We start from the raw sequence: 20,021 nt of genomic DNA on the forward strand, positions 1-20,021 counted from the left end.
TAAAATATGTTTACAAAGAAGAATCTACATAAAAATTAAATTTTTCCTAATGATTTTAATCAACAATTTTTATAATTTTATAAAAATCAATATGAATCCATTGGTAATTGTTTTTTACAATAGGAAATTGTAAAATAAGATTTGTTGTGAAAATTTTAATAAGGAACGATAATATAATTATTAAATATTATTAAAATTAAATATGTCATAAATTTTTGACAAATTCTTAAATTTTTGTAAATTATTTCCGGATATTTAAATAAAATAAATAACTGTTAGGGCAATTAAATATTATTTATTTAGTTAAATTTTTCTTTATAATTTCGAAATAAAAGTTTATATTTATTATTATTATTAAATTATTAAATTATTATTTAAGTCGTTTGTAAATAAATAAATTTTGTAAATCTTAAGAGTGATCTATAAATCTGTTAATATTCTTTAAAATGATCTTACATACAAGTTAGACAGAATTTTGAAATAAAAAGTAAGACCACGATGAGTAATACTTCAGAAAAAATTGTTGAAGTGATATTACTAATTGGAATAATCATATGTTTCATGAATGTGTTAATAAAAAATAGGATTTTCGAAATTAATCTTGTCATAAATTCTCAAATTCGATATAAAATTAAAATAATATATAAATAAGATTTTTTAATAAAATAAATTTGATACAAAAATTTGATTTTTATACTAATAAAGATTTATTTACAGTTAGTTAAATTTTATTGCTAGTCATATTTATTGAAAAATTGTTTAAATTATTATTGAACAAAATTGTTTATATTTTATTATTGAACAAAATTATTAGTAAATTATTAGTAAATTTGCTAATTATAAGAAACTAAATTTTTTGTTTATATATTTTTATATATTTATTATTTTTGTTTTTGTTTATTATTTTTTTATTAGTTCTTAAAAGTACATTGCAAAAATTCGTTTAATCAATCAATATCTTGTATAATTCATATTTTATTTTTAATAATTAAAATTTCTAACTAATAAAATTTATAGATTTTTTTAAATTATATTTTATAAACATTATATAAACATTATATACAACATATTTTATAATTATTCATTTTACAATTACATGTTGATACGGAAATTCAATACAATAATTATCATATATATATTATTATCATATAATCATATATATATAAATTAATTATTACATTCTTTTTTTAATTAATTTAATTTAAATTAAATTAAAAAATCTTTCAATTATTTAATTTATTTTTTATACATACATATACATCACTTTCTTTTGTATTCATATTGGATAGTCAAAGGCCATATAAATTTTAAGAATGAATCCTTTCGATGTTCGAAGATTTATCACTGCACGATTGTACTTTCTCTTTCTCAAAGATGGTTTAAACCATTAATTACACACACCCTTATTCGGTTAACTTAAGGAAAAAAATTAACGATACACCAGCATTAAATATGGCGTCATAACGAGTAATTTAAAAAAATATAGTTGTGGAAAAGATGAATAGTCTATGTAAGAGGAAGGCGTCAATTTCCGTATCTTCTTCGGGAAAGGCGTCATGACGCAAGCTAGAGAAACTTTCACTATGTTTAACCAAGTCACTAACTAAGATGAAGACAACTGCCAAGTTGCTTTTCTCTTCTCTCTTTTCTGTAACTAAAGTTTTTCTCGAAGAAGGTTAAGCCTTTTCTATGAATTTTGTCAAGTTTAAAAACGAATACTAGACACAGTGATTGAATAATTCATCGATTGATAAGATTTTTTTATAAATTTTAGCATTAGGGTATGATTAATTGGATTTTTATTTTTAGATTCTTAAAAAGTTTTTTGAATATAAATTTTAGATTAAATTTTCACCTAAAATAATTTTAATTTAAAAAAATTAAAAAATAATTTATTCATTATTTATTGCATTTCATAAAATTATAGATATTTTATTTAAATTAATTAACAATACTAGCTATAGAATTTTTATATTAAATAGAAAAAAGAATTTTCGAAAATAATTTAAATATTTTAGATTTTGGCAAAATGCATTACATATTCTAAAAAAATTAATTCTTTATCATATTTTGGAAATTTTTTATTGATTATTTTTAGTTGGTTTTAATTTTAATTATTATTTATTTTTGTATAATGTATAAATCAATTTTAATTTAATTAATTAGTTTAATAATAAGTTATTAATATATTTTATATATATTTTATTTTACTATATATATTTTATTATTTAAATATAATGATACATTATAGAATGTATAATTTATATAATTACAAATAATTTATATTACAATAAAGATTTTAATGTAATATAAAATATTTGTATAATTACAAATAATTTATATTATTATACATTATTATAGTATATATTACAATAAAGATTTTATTGTAATATAAAATGAAAAAAAATTCAATTTTCTAATTAGACTTCAACTTGTATTCTTTTATTACTTGAATATATTCATAAAATTAAAAAATATTATAAGTAAAGAGATAAAGTTTAAATAAAATTATTATTAAATTAGAAAGTTAAATTATTAAATTGAAAATAAAATAAAATTTTATTGAGATTTATTGAATTGAAATAAGTTTAACCTTTATAGATCTTTATACTTATTGTCAAAAAATATTAACTTTTTACAATAAAAAACAAATTTTGTATTAATTTTTTTTTAACTTTATTTTTGAATTATATATATTGTTTATATATATATATAGTATATCTATTATTATAACATAAAAGAAAAACAATTTTAATAATTTTTTAATGCATATGGCACTTTTATTCTATTTGTAATAATTTCATATTGTATTAATTTAATTTTTTTCCCCATTCATAATTAACATAATCAACAAATTTTACTTGATTATAATTAATATTTAACAGTTAAAACTATGATTATAGTAAATAAATTCATGCGAATTACGCAAATATATGCGATAAATGAATATAGTTTGTTAGATGCTGTATAAAGAAAAGAATAAGCATTTAAAAACTTTTTAATGATAAAGTTTAATAATAAAATATTATTTATAAGGATTTATATTAGTAATTTTTTGAATACGTCAAATAATTATAATATATTATAAATATTTCAAAATCTATAGAATTTAAAAAAAAAAAGAAAAGTATGAATTGTAAGATTTGGCTAACGTACAATGTAGCATATTTTAAATATATAATAACATAGTTATTATATAATCATGCTCATAAATATTTAATCATTTAACCTAAAATGGTACTTTGTTTCTGCAGAGCATATTCGCATATTCGTGTATACTATAATTGTAATCTGATACAAATCTTTTGATGACACAATTGCGTATGATGTAATAATGGTGCCTTCATGTGAATACGTCGTGTTGGTGAATTACAGTTAATACTTACAATTAGTTTCCCACAGTAGATGGTATAAGCCAGAACTCTTTCTAGCTTGTATAATTTCAGACGAAAGATTATACACATTTCACAATAAAACATTTACATAGTTTATCTCATTATAAACAAAATTGAATTATACGAAACCGTATGCAGAGTTAATTTCTCTTTATTTATGTGAATGCATATATTAATTCTAATTCAAAATAGAAATTATTTATCTATTTAACATTGTACTATAGTTAAATAATGTACATATGATTTCAAAATGTTGTTTAGAAAATTTGTTTTAACATTAACTTGACAATAAATATAAGTATCAATAATTGGCAATAAAAAACTTTTTTAGCGTGTTTTCTATTTGCGCTTTTTTTAGAAACAAAAATATAAGTTGTGAAATTTTATTTTATATTTTTTAATATAGTGTAATTATCTATCAATAGTTCAATAGTTTTATAGTTCAATAGTTCAATAATTTTATATTCAATCAAGAATTAATCAATTATTGTATTTAACAATTTTACAAAGTTGATTTATTTAAAAATGAAATCTTAAATAAAAAAATTTTATTTTATTTTTTTTTATTTATATTTATATGTTCAAAATCACCACTCAACGGATTATATCATAATTTAAATAACAATATCTATAGATATTGTTAATAAATATATAACATTAATATTTTAGAGATAATATTTATTTTTAAAAGAATTAATATTATTAAAATTTTCAAAATTTATAAATTTATAAATATCTTTTTGTTAACTTTTAAATGTTAAATTTTAAATTTTAAATTATATAAAAAGTAACGTTTTTTATTATTTTTCATTTTTTAGTTAATTTTAAAAAAATTGCGTATTATTTAATATTAAATTTGTTAATTATATTATAATATGTTATAATATAACAATATAATAAAAAAAATTTCTATTATAATATAATTATATTATAATTTATTATAATTAAAATTATAATTTAATATTAATTAAATTTTATTTACTTAAAATAATAAATTTTGTTTTATATGTATTTGTATATGTATTATTATATGTATTTTCCTTCTATTAGCTTTTGTATATTAACTTGTATAATACATATATAAAAGTTGAGATTGCATTAAGAGTGTAATTTCATTTTCTTTCAGTGTTATTTAAAAAGTATAATTATTGTCATCATTGTCATTGGATAACTACAAGTTACTAGTAGAATTACTGCCATTAATTTCTTATTCTATCTCACTAATTGCGTCATTATAATTATGAATATTATAGTTATTCTTGCACGATAATTTGTAATGCTACTGAATAATTAATAAATTAATATAATAATATTAATATTAATCCTAATAATAAGATCTAATAACAAAAAATGTCTTAGTCATTTATAATTAAATAAATAGTAAATATAACGATAACTGAATCATAATTTTATTAGTTTTTTATTGATATTTTAAAGTTATATATAAAAAAATATTCTATCTAATTTAAATTTGTATTTACTTTACTATGTTTAAAAAACTTATATTTTTTTTTATTTTTATCTCTTTAATTATCTCTTGGATTGTTTGTTTTCAATTTTTAAAAATAAATAAAAATAAATAAATAAATAAATTGTATTTATAAAACATTATGTAAATACTATAATTTACAAGATAAAGTGAAAAAAATATGTAATTTAAATGCATAAGAATATGCTATAAATTTATCAAAACGAAACAATTTTTTTAAAAAGATATAATTATTTTTATAAATAATGAAATAAGTTATAAAATTAATAAAACGCAATAATAAACATTAAAAAAAATGATAAAATCGATTAATAGAAAAATAAAACGTAATTTTTAATTTAAAATACATTACTAATCGAAAAATACATTTAACTAAATAAATCTTTATAAAAAATTATTATCATAGATTTTTTCTTGGATTTATAAAATGCTTGAATATCGTTATATATCTAAAAAATTATTTGTATTATTTTTTTTTTAGAATGTTTTAACAATAATTTATATTACAGATCAAAAATTTTATATTATCTGCATGTTCTTATTATTCTTTATATACTATATATAAAAATATATGTATGTAAAAATATATTTAATATTCAATAATATATTCAAAAATATTTAACAATATTTTTTTAGAATTAATATAAAATATAGTTATTTTAAAAAATTTTCGAATATATAATTTTGATTTTTATGTTTTACATCTAAAATAAATATATATAAGATAATAATATTAAAACAAGATAAAAATATATATATTTAAATATATATTAATATAAAAGAGTAGGAATAAAAATAATTAAATTCAGTTATGTAATTTAAATTCGTAATTTAAGTTCGTAATTTCATTTTTTGATTTAAATAATATTTGTTTTATTTTTAATAAACAATAAGAAATAATTGTTTTCTTTCTATTTATTTGATTATATATAAAATTAATATATAGATACATAATTTATAGTATTTTATATTTTATATTCTATTTTATATTTTAGTTTCATTTTGGCGAATATCTCTTATTTTTCGTATATAAAAAGTTTATTTTGGCAGATAGTTATATGTACATATATAAATATTTTTATTTTTATACGAAAGTATGTTTGTTCTCAAAGGACGATTTCACAGACGACTTTCTCTGGCCCTCTTAAAGAGGTGAAAAGCAGCATAAATAGAAATGTAGAAATTGAAAGTTTATGGTGTTCATGTGCGGTGTTCAAAATTATAGTCGAAATATAGTTGAAATAGAAATAATTGATCAAATATTGTTTTAAAAAAGATAATTTCACAATTTGTTGTTAATAAATTTAAGATTTGATAAGATTTTGAAACTAAATTATAATTATAAATTTGTAAAAAATTATAATGTAATAATTTATTAATTCAAAATTTATTTTTATAAAGAAACAAATAATTAAATAAAAGATTTTATTGCAATTTCTATTTGAGAATTTTATAAATATTATAAAATTCATTTGGACATATAATTAATTAAAATGAAAGTTTTCAATTGTTAATTATTAAATTGTTTAATTAATAATAATAAAATAATAAAATAATCAACTTGATTTATGTTAAAATATTTTTTAATCGAATTTAAAATTCAAAAATTTTTTGAAATTGTTCAATTTTTGCTATCTGATTTTCATTATCTGATTGAAAATGAATATCGGCCGATTATCGATCGTTAAATGCTCATTTTGTTTCATTATTCTATTCTTTTTTTTATTTACTTTATTTAATACATATTTCATTTGATTATATGTGTAATCGATGATGTAGAAAACGAACATCATATCGATCAATAATCGATTGATATTTATTTTCAATCAACGAAAATCAGATAATATAAAAAAATATTTCATTAAAAAATAATAATCATAATCTAATTTATATAAATAAAAATTCAAGGGATAAAGAAATGAAAATACTATAATTTTATGTAAAAATACATAAAAAAAGCTTTATTTCGCCACCGTTTTCTTGCAAAAAGTAACGTATAAAAAAACATTTAATTCTAATCGTTGTCGTCGTCGTCGTCTTGGTTATCGTGTTTCTAACATCTGTTAGAATCACCATCATCATCATCTTGATCGTCGTCATTATTATCATCATCATTATCATCATCATCATCCTAGCCATCGTGGTAATCCACAAAATTGTGGTCGTCTTTGCGTTATTCTTACTAATCATATAACGCCGAATCGCAAGCAGGAGCCTCGTGTTACTATCGATTATCCACTCGATTGTTTTGTTCCTGCTCGTCGCCGCGGTCGTCCACGTGGGATCACAGTGTGTCGCGTCCAATAGGATCGCTATTGAGCCGTGGCCGAAGCCGTGAATGCGTGCGTGTCGCGGAGCGTAGACATAGGTTCGATTACGGGTAGAGGAGGAGCTGCGGGGGTTCAATGGGCATTTTGAGTGACTAGTAAGGCCCTGAAGCGCCGGGTGTCCCGTAAGATGTGCTAGGTCCGCTTGGTCCGCTGCCGCCATGACCGTCCAGTCCTCCGATGCCTCCACCGGATCCACCACCGATTCCTCCACCGATTCCTCCACCGATTCCTCCACCAATTCCGCCTCCAATTCCTCCGCCAATTCCGCCTCCGATTCCACCGCCGATTCCACCGCCGATTCCACCGCCGCCGCTACCGCCTCCACCACCAGAGGTAACTTCCTTCTGTAATTTACATACAATGTTAAATTTTAAATCATGGATAGATTTAAATATTATTAGATATTATTGAGATTATATTATAAACATATAGATGAGAAATCTGTGTGTAAATTTTGAATATTATTTTGTTACAATAATAATGGGAATTCAGTACTTATTACGGATAATTTCCTTCTATAATGAACACCGATATGAATTATGGAGATGTATATTGAATTTGTGGTATAAATTAAAAATGTAGATCTGTATATGGAATATTATTATGTTGAAGCAATGATAGAAATTCAATAATCGTTGTTAACGAATATTCTTTTGCTATAAAATATTGAAAATAGACAGAAAATAAAATTGAAAAATAAAATTTTTATATTTATTATGAATTATTTCGTTAAGTTCAATAAATAAGAATTTAAATTTTATAAGGTCTTATTATTTTTTGTATTTTTTATATTTCAATAGTTAAGAAAAATCTAGAATAAAATAAAAAAATCTTTTCTGCTTTTATATAATATATAGATCTTATTATATTATTTTAATTAGAATATATTTATATAACTATAAGAAATCTTTTTTTAATGAAATCATATAACATGATTAATATATAAAAAACATTCAATCAATATATTTTACACAATATATTTTATGATTTTTTTAACAACTATTTTTATATTTTTAAAATATACTTGAAAAAAAAATACTTTATTATACTTAGTGAGATATGATATGTTTTTTTTGAGGAATAATACACACACACACATACACACATATACAAAGAAAACAATTATACATATATATATATGATTGCTAGATTACTTTCCATATATCATTTCATTTCAAAATTTTTAATTTCAATAGCAAATGAAAGAACTGTTTACCTGAGTCTTGTATTTGATGAAGTATACTTCTGGTTTGCTCGGTTGGGTAGGAGCAATGGTGGGTAATGTGATTTCTGGCGCTTCTTCTGGCTTTTTAACCAACACGTAAATCAATGTTTTCTGTTCATCTTGTTGAGGAAGAGCAGGAATGACAGGAGCAGTGGGAGTTGGTGGTGTAGGCGCCTTGATGAATATAATCTTGTAATGTTTCTGAGGTGGTGGTGGTGGTGCAATAGGTCTGGCTGGTCTGTCTTCCGGAGCTTCTGGTGGTGGCACATGCACGTAAATGTGTTTCTGAATCAGAGAACCTCCTCCGAAGCCACCTCCAACGCCTCCACCAAAACCACCACCGCCACCGCCACCAATGCCACCTCCAAAGCCACCACCGAAACCTCCACCGAATCCACCACTGAGTCCACCACCAAGTCCACCGCCCAATCCACTGCCCAATCCACCGCCGATTCCACCACCATGTCCACCTCCAAGTCCACCGCCTAATCCACTACCCAATCCTCCGATTCCGGTAGTGCCACCTCCTGGTGCTCCGTAAGAGGAGCTAGGCTGAGAATAAGAGTAACCGGCTTCTGGCCGCGCCATTGCTGAAGCGGCGAGTACCACGATCTAGAAAAAATTATTACAGGATAAGAAAAAGAAAAAAAAATATGTAAAAGAGTGAAAAATAATGAGAATTGTGAGGTGAAATGATAGAGCATAATAAAGAAATATAAGGAATGAATGAAAAAGTTGAAAAATGAATGAAAGAATGAAAAAGAAATTAAATTAGAAAATGAAAGTGAATAAAAATAAATATTGAAAAATTATAAATATATTAAAGTAGAATTATATTAATAGTATAGAGAAAACAACATCAATAATTTTAGAATATTTATATATTTTTTCAAAGTAATATTCAAGAATAGAAATCTGAAATTTTAAATAAACAATTTGTCAATTAAATATAAAACTAATATAAAAAAGATAGTTATAAAAAGATAGCAAAAAATAAATGCTTTAAATTAGGAAGAAGTCAAAGAAAAAAATATTCTCGAAGAATACATTTGAAATTAAGGAAATGATATTACAATTGGAAAGTGTTTCTTTTACTTTCATAATAGATAGGTATCTTGATACGATTGATTGTATTGATATCAAATCTTCTTGATTGTATTGATGTTATCTTCTAGGTCATCATCATTCCCACTCTTTTCTACTTTCTCTTGTACCCTTTCCCTTTCTATACTCTTCATCAATTCTCATTTTTCTTTTTTTCTTTCATTTTTTTGATTTTCATGTATATTTCACAAGAGACAATTGATTATGGTTTATTGTACAATATCAATTTTTTTATTAATCTTTTTTCTTTTCGAATAATTTTAATTTATTATAAGTATATTAAAATTCGATTTTAAAATATGAAATTTAATTGAAAAATATTTTTCATAACAATTATTATTTGAGATTTATATTTATATTATTTTAAATTTAGATTAACTTTAAATAATTTGATGCAACTAATAGATATTTTAAATTTGTATTTTTTTTATAAATTTGTATTTTTTTATAAACTAATTATATATATAATTTTGTAATATTTATAATATATAAGACATTCAAAAAATATGTAAGATATATAATATAGTCAAAAGATATTACAAATTTCTAAATTTTGTTTATTAAAAATAATTTTTGCAAATTATTCGTATAATTATTTTTAAAAAACAATTCAAAAATATAAAAAAGAAAAAAAACTTAATATATAAAATTCTAAGCTTTTTTTTTGATCTATTTTTTTTATATTATTTTTGCAATTTTTAGAGTTTTTTATTATATATAAAATTTATATATATATATTTTTTATTTATATATAAAAAGAAAACGAAATATTCATTTTATATATAAAATTAACAAAACCTACAACAAAAATATTATGATTATAATCTAAAATGATAAATAAATTATTTATTCTTAATATGAATATATATTTTTCATATCTTTGTAAGTTCTTAAGTAAAATATCAACCTGAGTTCTTTCGATATTAATCTTTATTATTAAATATCTTTATCATTAAATACTAATTATTACATCAATATTAAACTATTTTTTTGTATTAAATCTTATAAAAAATTATTTTAAAAATTTATTACTAAAGAAAGTTCAAGAAAAAAAGGAAATAAAATGAATGTAATGAAAATTCACGGTAATAATAAAAATATCACAAGATACTAATACCATTGGAAAGAATGAAAATATTGATAAAGAAGGGTCAATGAGCAGATGAGAAATGTTCGACTCACCATGAATGCCCTCATGGTAGCTGCTGTTCCTTGGATTTGAGGACTGATGCTCCACGGATGCCACGGACCCTCTTTTATACTAGCTCTAGCCCCACTCGCATCTCGACCCATCACCTATGCTGATGAGACCGTCTGGCGAATCTCTTTCTCTCTTTCCTCTGTCTCCGCGCCACTGTTACCGATCAAACAGTAAACTTTTTCTCTAGTAAACCACGAACTTGACTCTATAAGTTCACGTGAATTTTTTTTGAATTTTTAGCTATTTAAATTTGATTCATTAATGATTGACAAAAATATGATTATAAGTTGAATTTTTGGATAGAAAAGAAATTTTTCAAATTCGATTAATGCTTACAATTATTTCTTTACAATTATTTCTTGGTGGTTTGAATATATGCGAAACATATTAAATAAATGTGAATTTGCATAGTAAAAAAATGAATTTTCTAGGGTTAATGAAAATATCATTAAGTTTTTTAAGGGTTGTTATAAGATATTTTTTATGCAAGAAATTGATATTCTTGAGAAATTGGATTTTTAATTAATATTAAGAATTTTATGATAATGAAGAATAAAAGTTTATTTTTTTTTTTAAATAAAATAATAAGATTTAATTAATAAAAAAATCTTATTTATTTAAAAATTTGGAATAAAAAAATATTTGTAATATTGATATAAATTAATGTTACATAATATTTTTATGGATTAAAAATTATGAAATAATCATTTTTTAAAATATTGATTTTATATGTATAAAATTATATTTTAAAATCAAATTAACAAAAATTTATTTTCATTTATTTATTTTTATATTTATTAATAATTAATATATTAATTAATCAATTAATAATTATATTATATTCTATAATTTTGCATTCTATAATATGCATTTTATATCTTACAAATTTTTTAAAATATTTATCATATTTATTATGATATTTATTATTACAATATGATATTTTAATAATAACTTTTAATAATTTGATATTAATTTACATTATTATTAAAACAATCACACAGAATAATTATTAAAATAATATGTATTCTATACGAAAAATAACAATATAATAAATATTTGATATTTGTTTTGGAAGTTATTTATTTTAATCTAATTAAAAAATACACTAACTGATGTATGATAAAGAATAAAATATAATATAGAAGTATAAAATATAAAAGTTAAGTTAATTTAAAATAATAAGAAAAATAATTATTTAAAGAGTTAAGCATTGATTTTATATCAATTATTGATTTACTTATTACTTGATTATTGATTATATACAATTATTGATTATTGATTATTAAATTTCATTTTAAAAATTATTCAATTATAAAATTATAAAAATTTTATATATATTTTTATATATAATTTTGTGATAGTTTTGTAATTTCTATTGTGAGATCAATAAAAAGGAATTGTAATATATTGTAAGCAAATGTTATTAAAGAAAATATATAAATGAATGATAGTCATATTATTCATTTGCTGCAATGATAATATAACTACAAAATTAAAATTTTTTAAAAAATTTGAATATTTTGAATAATTATATAAAAACGTTTTAAACAAAATGTGACAAAATTTTATTAATAAAAAAATAAAAAATATAAACAACAATAGTTTTCTAATAATTGAAAAATATAAATATTTTTATTATTTTTATTATATCAAAAAATATGCATTTATATAAAATTAATATAATTAATAATAATTAAATACACATTTGATATTTTTATAATATCTTGATTTTTATAATATTTTTTATTTTTATTTAAATTATTTAAATTATTTAAATTATTATAATTATATTATATTTATTATTATTATTATTTATTTATTATCATAAATATATACAAATAAATATGTAAAATATCTTGTGATTATGATAAATATCAATTTTCTAAAATATCATTGAATAATCTTTCATAGTAATAATCTTTCGTAATAATAAAATTTAATTTAAAAAATTGTTTTAATATGAAAATTTTTTATTTGTTAGTACTTAAAATAAATAAATATTTAATTATTAATTATTGTTTAAATGAATATCATAAAAATATCTTATTTTTGAATATAAATAAAATGTTAATCCAATTTTATTTGAAATATATAATCTAAACATAAAAAATTAAAAAAAAACATTTTCATTTCTTATTTTATTAAATAAAATTATTAATCATTAAATTATTAAATATATTTAACAATATTTTATTTTTATTTATTTTTTTTAATATTTATATTCAATTTATTAATTCATCTTTATTAATCATTTTTTAGATTAGCATATTAGTATTATTTATAATGAAATTATAAAAAAAAATAATTTTAGATAATTAATAAAAAATTATATATAATTGTATGACGTTCTCAAGTTGCTTAATTTAAATTAAAAAAAATGCAATTTTTAATTATTGAAATAAAATTTTATTTCATCTATTTGTAGAATATTCTTTACTAAATGTTCTTTACTTTTTTACTTTAAAAAATGAGAAAAGGCGAATGAATATCATTTAAGTTGTCATATAAATGGCATATTTTATATTATTATTTAACTATTTCTTAAATTAACTATATATAATTTCGATAAAAAAATATAATTTTCTAAAAGTTTAAATAAAAATATTTTTAAATAAAACTCAATTATTAATAATATCATATAAATAAATTCTTAATATTTATTATTTATTATTTATTTATATATAAATAATTATTATTAAATATGTATATTTTTATTATGTATATTATATTTTTTATTATATTATATACATGTATATTTATCGTATAATATATATATATATATATATATATATATATATATGTATATATATCTTATTATTATATTTTCATTTAAGAAAATAAATTCAATTGTTTATAAATAAACTTGATATTTTTCTATAAAACTTTTATGTTCATTTTAGCCTTCGATCAATCCTCTAAAGATGTTCTATGAACATATTAACATTCTTATTATATATGCAATATTATATATATGAAAAAATTATGATATATGATATAATAAATTATAAATTTTTATTAGAATTATCTAAAAATATATAAATATAATATATATATATATATATTATATAGTTCTAAGATTAGAGACAGATAAACATGATTTCATTTCGGGATATTACCATTCTGAACATAGATTTTTTTCATTGCTAGTATTTTAATTTTTCTTTGTTGAGATATAATTTAATTTTTATTTCATATTGCTTAATTTTAAATTAAACAATCTATTAAATTTATTATTTTAAATAAATAAGAACATTTAATTGATTAATATTTTAAATAAAAATAGATATATATAGTAATTTCAGAAACTAACAGATATCTATATTTAAGATATATAAGATATATAAAAGATATATATATTTGTAGCTGAAAATATTCTTGTATTTTTTTATACACTATTAATTTATTTTCGAAACTTCCTATATAAATATTGTATAATATACTAATATGATTCATTTAATTAATATTATATCAATAATTAGATATGTATTAAAATAAATTTCATTCTTTATCAGGAAGATATATATAATTATTAATTTTTAATTTTTATGAAATTTTTGAAGAAGATACTTTTTGAAATTATTTGCGTTTATATTTTTTATAAAAAACATTTTACATATCTAAAGGAACAAGAATACTTTTGAAAATCATTTTTTTCAACAATGTTCTATTCAATTTATAAAAAAATTAATCAAAATTATGTTTTTGATAATAAAATTTAATTGCATAATATGGAATAACAATATTAAGAAAAAATTTATAGCATTTCTAAAAAAATATATCCTTAAAAAATTGTTAAATTTTATATACATTTCCCGAATTTTTCAGATTTCTAGAACTTTGCTGAAGATATACATATATATATGTATCATAAATACATAAATCTTAAATTGTATATGTGAAATTTAAATATTTACATTTTACAAGTAAAAACTTAATAAACAATTTGTTTATACATAAAATCTATAAGTTTCTGAATTTGATAAATATAATTATATTTCATATTTTCTTTTAATAGAAACGAATTTATTTTTATATGTTTTTTAATTTTTAATTTATTTTATAAAAATAAATTTTGCATTTTATTTTATTAAAATTAAATTAATATATAAATGTAAGTTTATACATTTGTTTTTTACATATATTTATATGTTTTGTCTTATATCTTATAATATAAAAATATTATATTGATTATATTATATTAATATTAATATTGTTTTAATATGAAAATTATATTACTTTTTTTATAAATAGAAGTTATGAAATAGTAAGTTAAATTTAAAATTCGAAAAAATTAAAATTTATTTTATTAATATTTTAATAATTTAACATTTTTTATATTTTATGTATTATTCTATATTTTATATATTAAATATTTTATTTATTTTATATTATAATATAAATACATTAATGAAATATAATGGTTTATAAATATAATTGTTTTAAACTAAAATATAAAAATAAAGTAAAAGATGAATTCAAAAACAATTCATTCAAATGAATTCAAATTCATTTTTTGAAACTTTTATTTGCTATTAATAGCTATTAATAGCTATTAATTTAATTTTTATATTATTTTATATTTTATATTTTATACTATTTCACAATTTTCGTAAACTAATTTTTATTGAATTAATCAATTTATAAAAAAAAAAGACAATTTTTACAATATGAATCATTTCTAAGAATTCTATTTATTACTAATGTACTAAATATTAATATATATTATTAATACTAAAAAATGAATAAAAAAAATTATTATTATTATTAATTATTATTAATATTAATATTAGTAATAATTACAATTTTTATGATTTAAAAATCAATGAATATTTTTAAAAAATCAAACAATTAATAATAACTATTATTAATTATATTTATACATTTAAAAAATTATAATTATCATAAAATAGAAATGTATGTCTAAAAAAAAATTTTTTAACATGAGAATAATTATTATTTATTTGTTTGCATATAAATTAAATATTGAAAACAATTTTTAATTTATCAATTGATTGAAAATATTTGAGTATCGAGATTCAATAAGATGATCGAGAAATGATCGCAAAAGAAAAAAGAAAGTTCGCGTATTCACAAAAAAAAATGATGTGGGTCAAATTCATTTTCGAGGCTTCCTTTCTCTGTTCGAGGACAAGACTTCCTCGCAGGAAGTGGAAGACTTTCAATTTCGTAATATGAAGACGCACATGATACCCTTCTCTTACGAACTGTTGTAACCGAGCCGTTTATTGCTTTTCGTTAGCATTTTATGGACCATCAATCAAAAATATACATAATTGGTATATAGAGTTTTTCAAAATTATGATACAATTAATTAAAAAAGAAATAATTTAATAAGTTAAAATGTAGAATATTTCTTATATTGATCTCATAATAAATACATCATTTTCTATATATTTCATAAATTCATCATTTATAATTTTATAATTCTATAATAAACACATAAAATTGTATTTGAAAATTCATTGATTATGCATGCATTTATGTTAGAAGTTATAATCTATAGTATAATCTTTAGTTCAATCTAATTGATTATATGTGTTTAATTACCATTTTTTCTTCTTCTTACGTTTATTAATAGCATTATTGAATCAATGTCAAGTTTGATAGATTATATAAAAGAAATAATTTAATCAAAGAATACCTAAATCATCATAAATCATGTTATTCAAGCGTTTGAACAAATGAAAAGCTTGTTCTTATTTTTATTTTTGATATTTTCAGCATCTTGCGAACTAAAATACATAAATTATTAAAATTATTATTCTTTTAAATATTATAATTATATCAAATTTATATTTATGATATTTTTGATTTTATAATGATTTTTGAAATAATTTATATAAATTCCAAAAAAAAAAATCATTATTTTAACTTTCAACTTTGTGCTTTTAAATCTTAAATTTCAATTTAGTTACTTAATTTAAAAATATTTAATTTTAACACATCTGAATATGATAAAAATCTTTATTATTTTTTATAAAATATTTATAATTAATATAATTAATATTATTAATAAAAAATATGTAAATATTATGAAATATAATATAATATAACATGTAATATAATATATGATATATATATATATAAAATTAAATATTTTAAAAATAAGCAATATATTTTTATTGTTCTATTTATGATAAAACTAATTGAGAAATAAATGGAAGAGTAAAATTTGAAATAATATAATTCTATTTTTTGATATAATTTATAAATTTATTACAATTTACTATTTTTAAAAATATATAAGTGTTTAAAAATTATATTAATAATTATGTTATGTATAATCGAGGATATTTTTGGAGAATTAATTTCAGAAATTAAAAATATAAAAGTTAATATGAAAATGTTAATTAAAGTATAAAGTAAATATTTATTCAGTTATAATAATTAACTTATATTATATTATATTATGTTATATATAATAATTAAATTAACAAAACAGAGTAATCTCATTTTTTTTATCTAACACAAATTTAAGTTGTTTATAATTTAATAAATAAATTTTTAATATATCAACTTTTATATTTATTTTGATCTTTAAAATTAATTTTTCATGAATATTATAAATAACATAATATCGATATTTTTCAATTAATTTGTTATTTTACTTTATTGATTGATTAGATTAGATTGATTTTTAAAAAATATTTTCAAATATTCCTAATGCATTTCATCATCTTAAAATGACATTAAGTAATATTAGATGATATCAAATAATATGAAAGTTAAATATAAAAAATTATTATTCCTTTTTTGATTTTATGATAAAAATATATTATAAAAAATTGATTTTTAAAATTCAAAATTAAATATGTGTAAATTATTTTTATATATTTTTGTGCATACCTATTGCAATTATATTAAATTTAGAAAAAATTTTTATAAAATTCATAGAATATAAAAAATAAAATTTTTTGTTCAATTTTTATTTTTCTAAAATTTTTTTCGGTTTTTGGTTTATTATATAAGTGTTTTTAAAACATGAAGCATCTTCAAAACAAAAAATAAGATCGACAAAATATTTTTTATTTTCCAGTGTTTATAAATTGATATTTATAATTTTTTTACTTTATTAAATAAAAATAATTATTTTAAAGAATAGAAATTTGTTTTGTATATTTTTATCATAAAGAAATAATTTTTTTACTTGAATATATAAGGTATATTTAAAAAATAACAAAACTGATCTCAATTCTCTGGGATCTAATTTTTATTATATAAACGAAACTTTTTTATTTAAAATATTTGTATCTTCTATCTCTAATATCAATTTCGATTCAATTAGAATCTAATCTAATCTAATCTAATCTAATCTAATATAAACGATTTGACAATGAGTTTTATAAAAGTATATTATAATTTGTAAAAGACGAAACAATAACATCATTCAACCGATTATGCGAATTTTGCCAATTAAATTCAATCAAATATATTTCTGTGATTCCACAGCTTCCATTCTTCTAATTTAAATTTATATAACTTTTTTCTTTTTTCAAAAATCAAGAGTTATCTCAAGAATTAAGTTATTTTGTTGAAAATTACAATCCAGAAGTTAGTATTATAATTAATAATAATAAGTAATTTCAATAAAAGTATTGTTTTAGCAAAACTGTTCAAAATTAACACATGTACATGTAACATTTGTCAATATATATGTATACATTTCTCAAAGAAATGTATTCTATTTTGAACACTAAGATAATATATATTTTTTATAAAGAAAAAAATATATTTTTTTAAAACATTATTAGTCTCATTATTTTTTATATATAATAATAATTGATGAGAGACTTGCATGAGAACCGCTGGCGATGAGGAATTACTAGGAAGAGTGGACGATTTAATCGCAGCTCTAGGATGGGACATCGCGAACAGATACCACATAGAAGTAACAACGATTGAGCACGTAACCAGCCGCGTAAGTCTGGTGAATGGGAAAAGGAGAAGTCAGTTGTGCGTGTGTTCGAACGTGTATAAGCGTGTGTGTGGGCCAGTCATCGCCGGACGTCCCACTAGAACAAACCGCTCGGAGCTAGAAAGGCTTGTAAATTCTTTCATTGGATCGAAATGCGGAACGGCCATGGGAACATGGAGTAGAATCTTAAAGCAAGTAAAAAGCGACAGTGCATTAGAAAGGGATTTTTCAGCAAATCGAAATTCAATTGGACATCGCACGATTCGTGGAACATGTTCTTTGTGATATTTTTTTTCTTTTTTCTTTTTATGTATTCATTTTCACGAATGATTTATAATTGTTAAAATTTATAGTTTGATTTTTACTTTAAACGATTTGGTGAATCATAGATAAACTGATACCAAAAAAAAAATTAATTATTCGGAATAGATTTTGTTTTATTAAAATTTGTGAGATTTTTTGTTCAAAACAATGTGATTGTATTACAATGTTCAATTTTGTGTTAATGTTAAAAATAAAATCTTTTGATATTTTGATTTTAAAATATTGGTGTTCTGTTTAATGTGATTCACAGATAAATATTAATATAAATAGTAATTGAATTATTATAAAATAAAATTGTTTCATAAAGTAAATTTTTTTTTTCTTTTCTTTTTAAATAAATAAAACTAAAAGTTAAAATTTTGAATTTTGAATGATTAATTTTCTATAATATTATTATAAAAAATAATTAATTAATAAAATTATCATAAAAAAATATAGATGACTTTTTATTTCTTATTTTTTTATTTTTATTTTTTTTAATGAATGCTATAAATTAGAATTTTAAGTGAATTTTTAAATCAAAGAAATTTCTTTTCACTCATATACTAATATATAATAATATTGTGGACATATTATTTTTTTCAAAAATTTGCATATATTAAATTAATAAAATAAAAAGAAAATTAATTTTTATTATAAAATTAGATTTATTTACCATTAAATGATAATTTATATATTTTTAGATTATAAAATAGCTACAAAGAATTTTTATAATAGAGTCACAGAATAAATTTTTTTTAAAATATAAATTTTTTTTAAAATATAAATTAATTTTTTTTAATATATAAATTTAAAAGAAAATATTAATTTTCAATCATTTTAAAATGTATATTTCATTAACATGTTCAATTTTTATTATATTGATTATATAAATAATTAACTTAATATTTGAATTGATTCATAAAATTCAAAATTTGGAAAAAAAATTAATTAAGATAATTTTAAAAATTAAATTTTTGATAATTCATTTGTGTTTCTTAAAAGCATGATATGAAAGTAAGTTGAAACGAAATGAAA

The 20,021-nt window shown here is 18.8% G+C and overlaps 1 protein-coding gene across 2 annotated transcripts; it reads right to left on the reverse strand.

Annotated features, from left to right (window-relative positions):
* Window positions 1-6,817: 6,817 nt before the first annotated feature.
* On the reverse strand, window positions 6,818-19,431 carry LOC108001945 (uncharacterized). 2 transcript variants are annotated; one of them, XM_017063282.3, is made up of 4 exons: window positions 18,561-19,431; window positions 10,726-10,897; window positions 8,431-9,051; window positions 6,818-7,558 (listed from the first exon to the last, which is right to left on the reverse strand). In XM_017063282.3, the coding sequence occupies exons 2-4, from the start codon at window positions 10,834-10,836 to the stop codon at window positions 7,307-7,309; spliced, it is 984 nt and encodes a 327-aa protein (XP_016918771.1). In that variant the 5' UTR covers window positions 10,837-10,897; window positions 18,561-19,431; the 3' UTR covers window positions 6,818-7,306. The 2 variants fall into 2 exon arrangements, with proteins under 2 accessions (XP_016918771.1, XP_061935786.1); XM_062079802.1 differs by having other exon boundaries at window positions 10,726-10,949.
* Window positions 19,432-20,021: the final 590 nt, after the last annotated feature.

Source organism: Apis cerana, linkage group LG9 (genome assembly GCF_029169275.1).
Source record: "Apis cerana isolate GH-2021 linkage group LG9, AcerK_1.0, whole genome shotgun sequence".
In the NCBI taxonomy this organism is placed as follows: domain Eukaryota; kingdom Metazoa; phylum Arthropoda; class Insecta; order Hymenoptera; family Apidae; genus Apis; species Apis cerana.

Coding starts and splice junctions, on each gene's coding strand:
- LOC108001945 (XM_017063282.3), bottom strand. CDS start 10,836: ATGGGTCGAGATGCGAGTGGGGCTAGAGCTAGTATAAAAGAGGGTCCG. Junction 9,052..10,725: donor CTACCATGAGGGCATTCATG/GTGAGTCGAACA, acceptor AATTTTTTCTAG/ATCGTGGTACTCGCCGCTTC. Junction 7,559..8,430: donor TCATCAAATACAAGACTCAG/GTAAACAGTTCT, acceptor TGTAAATTACAG/AAGGAAGTTACCTCTGGTGG.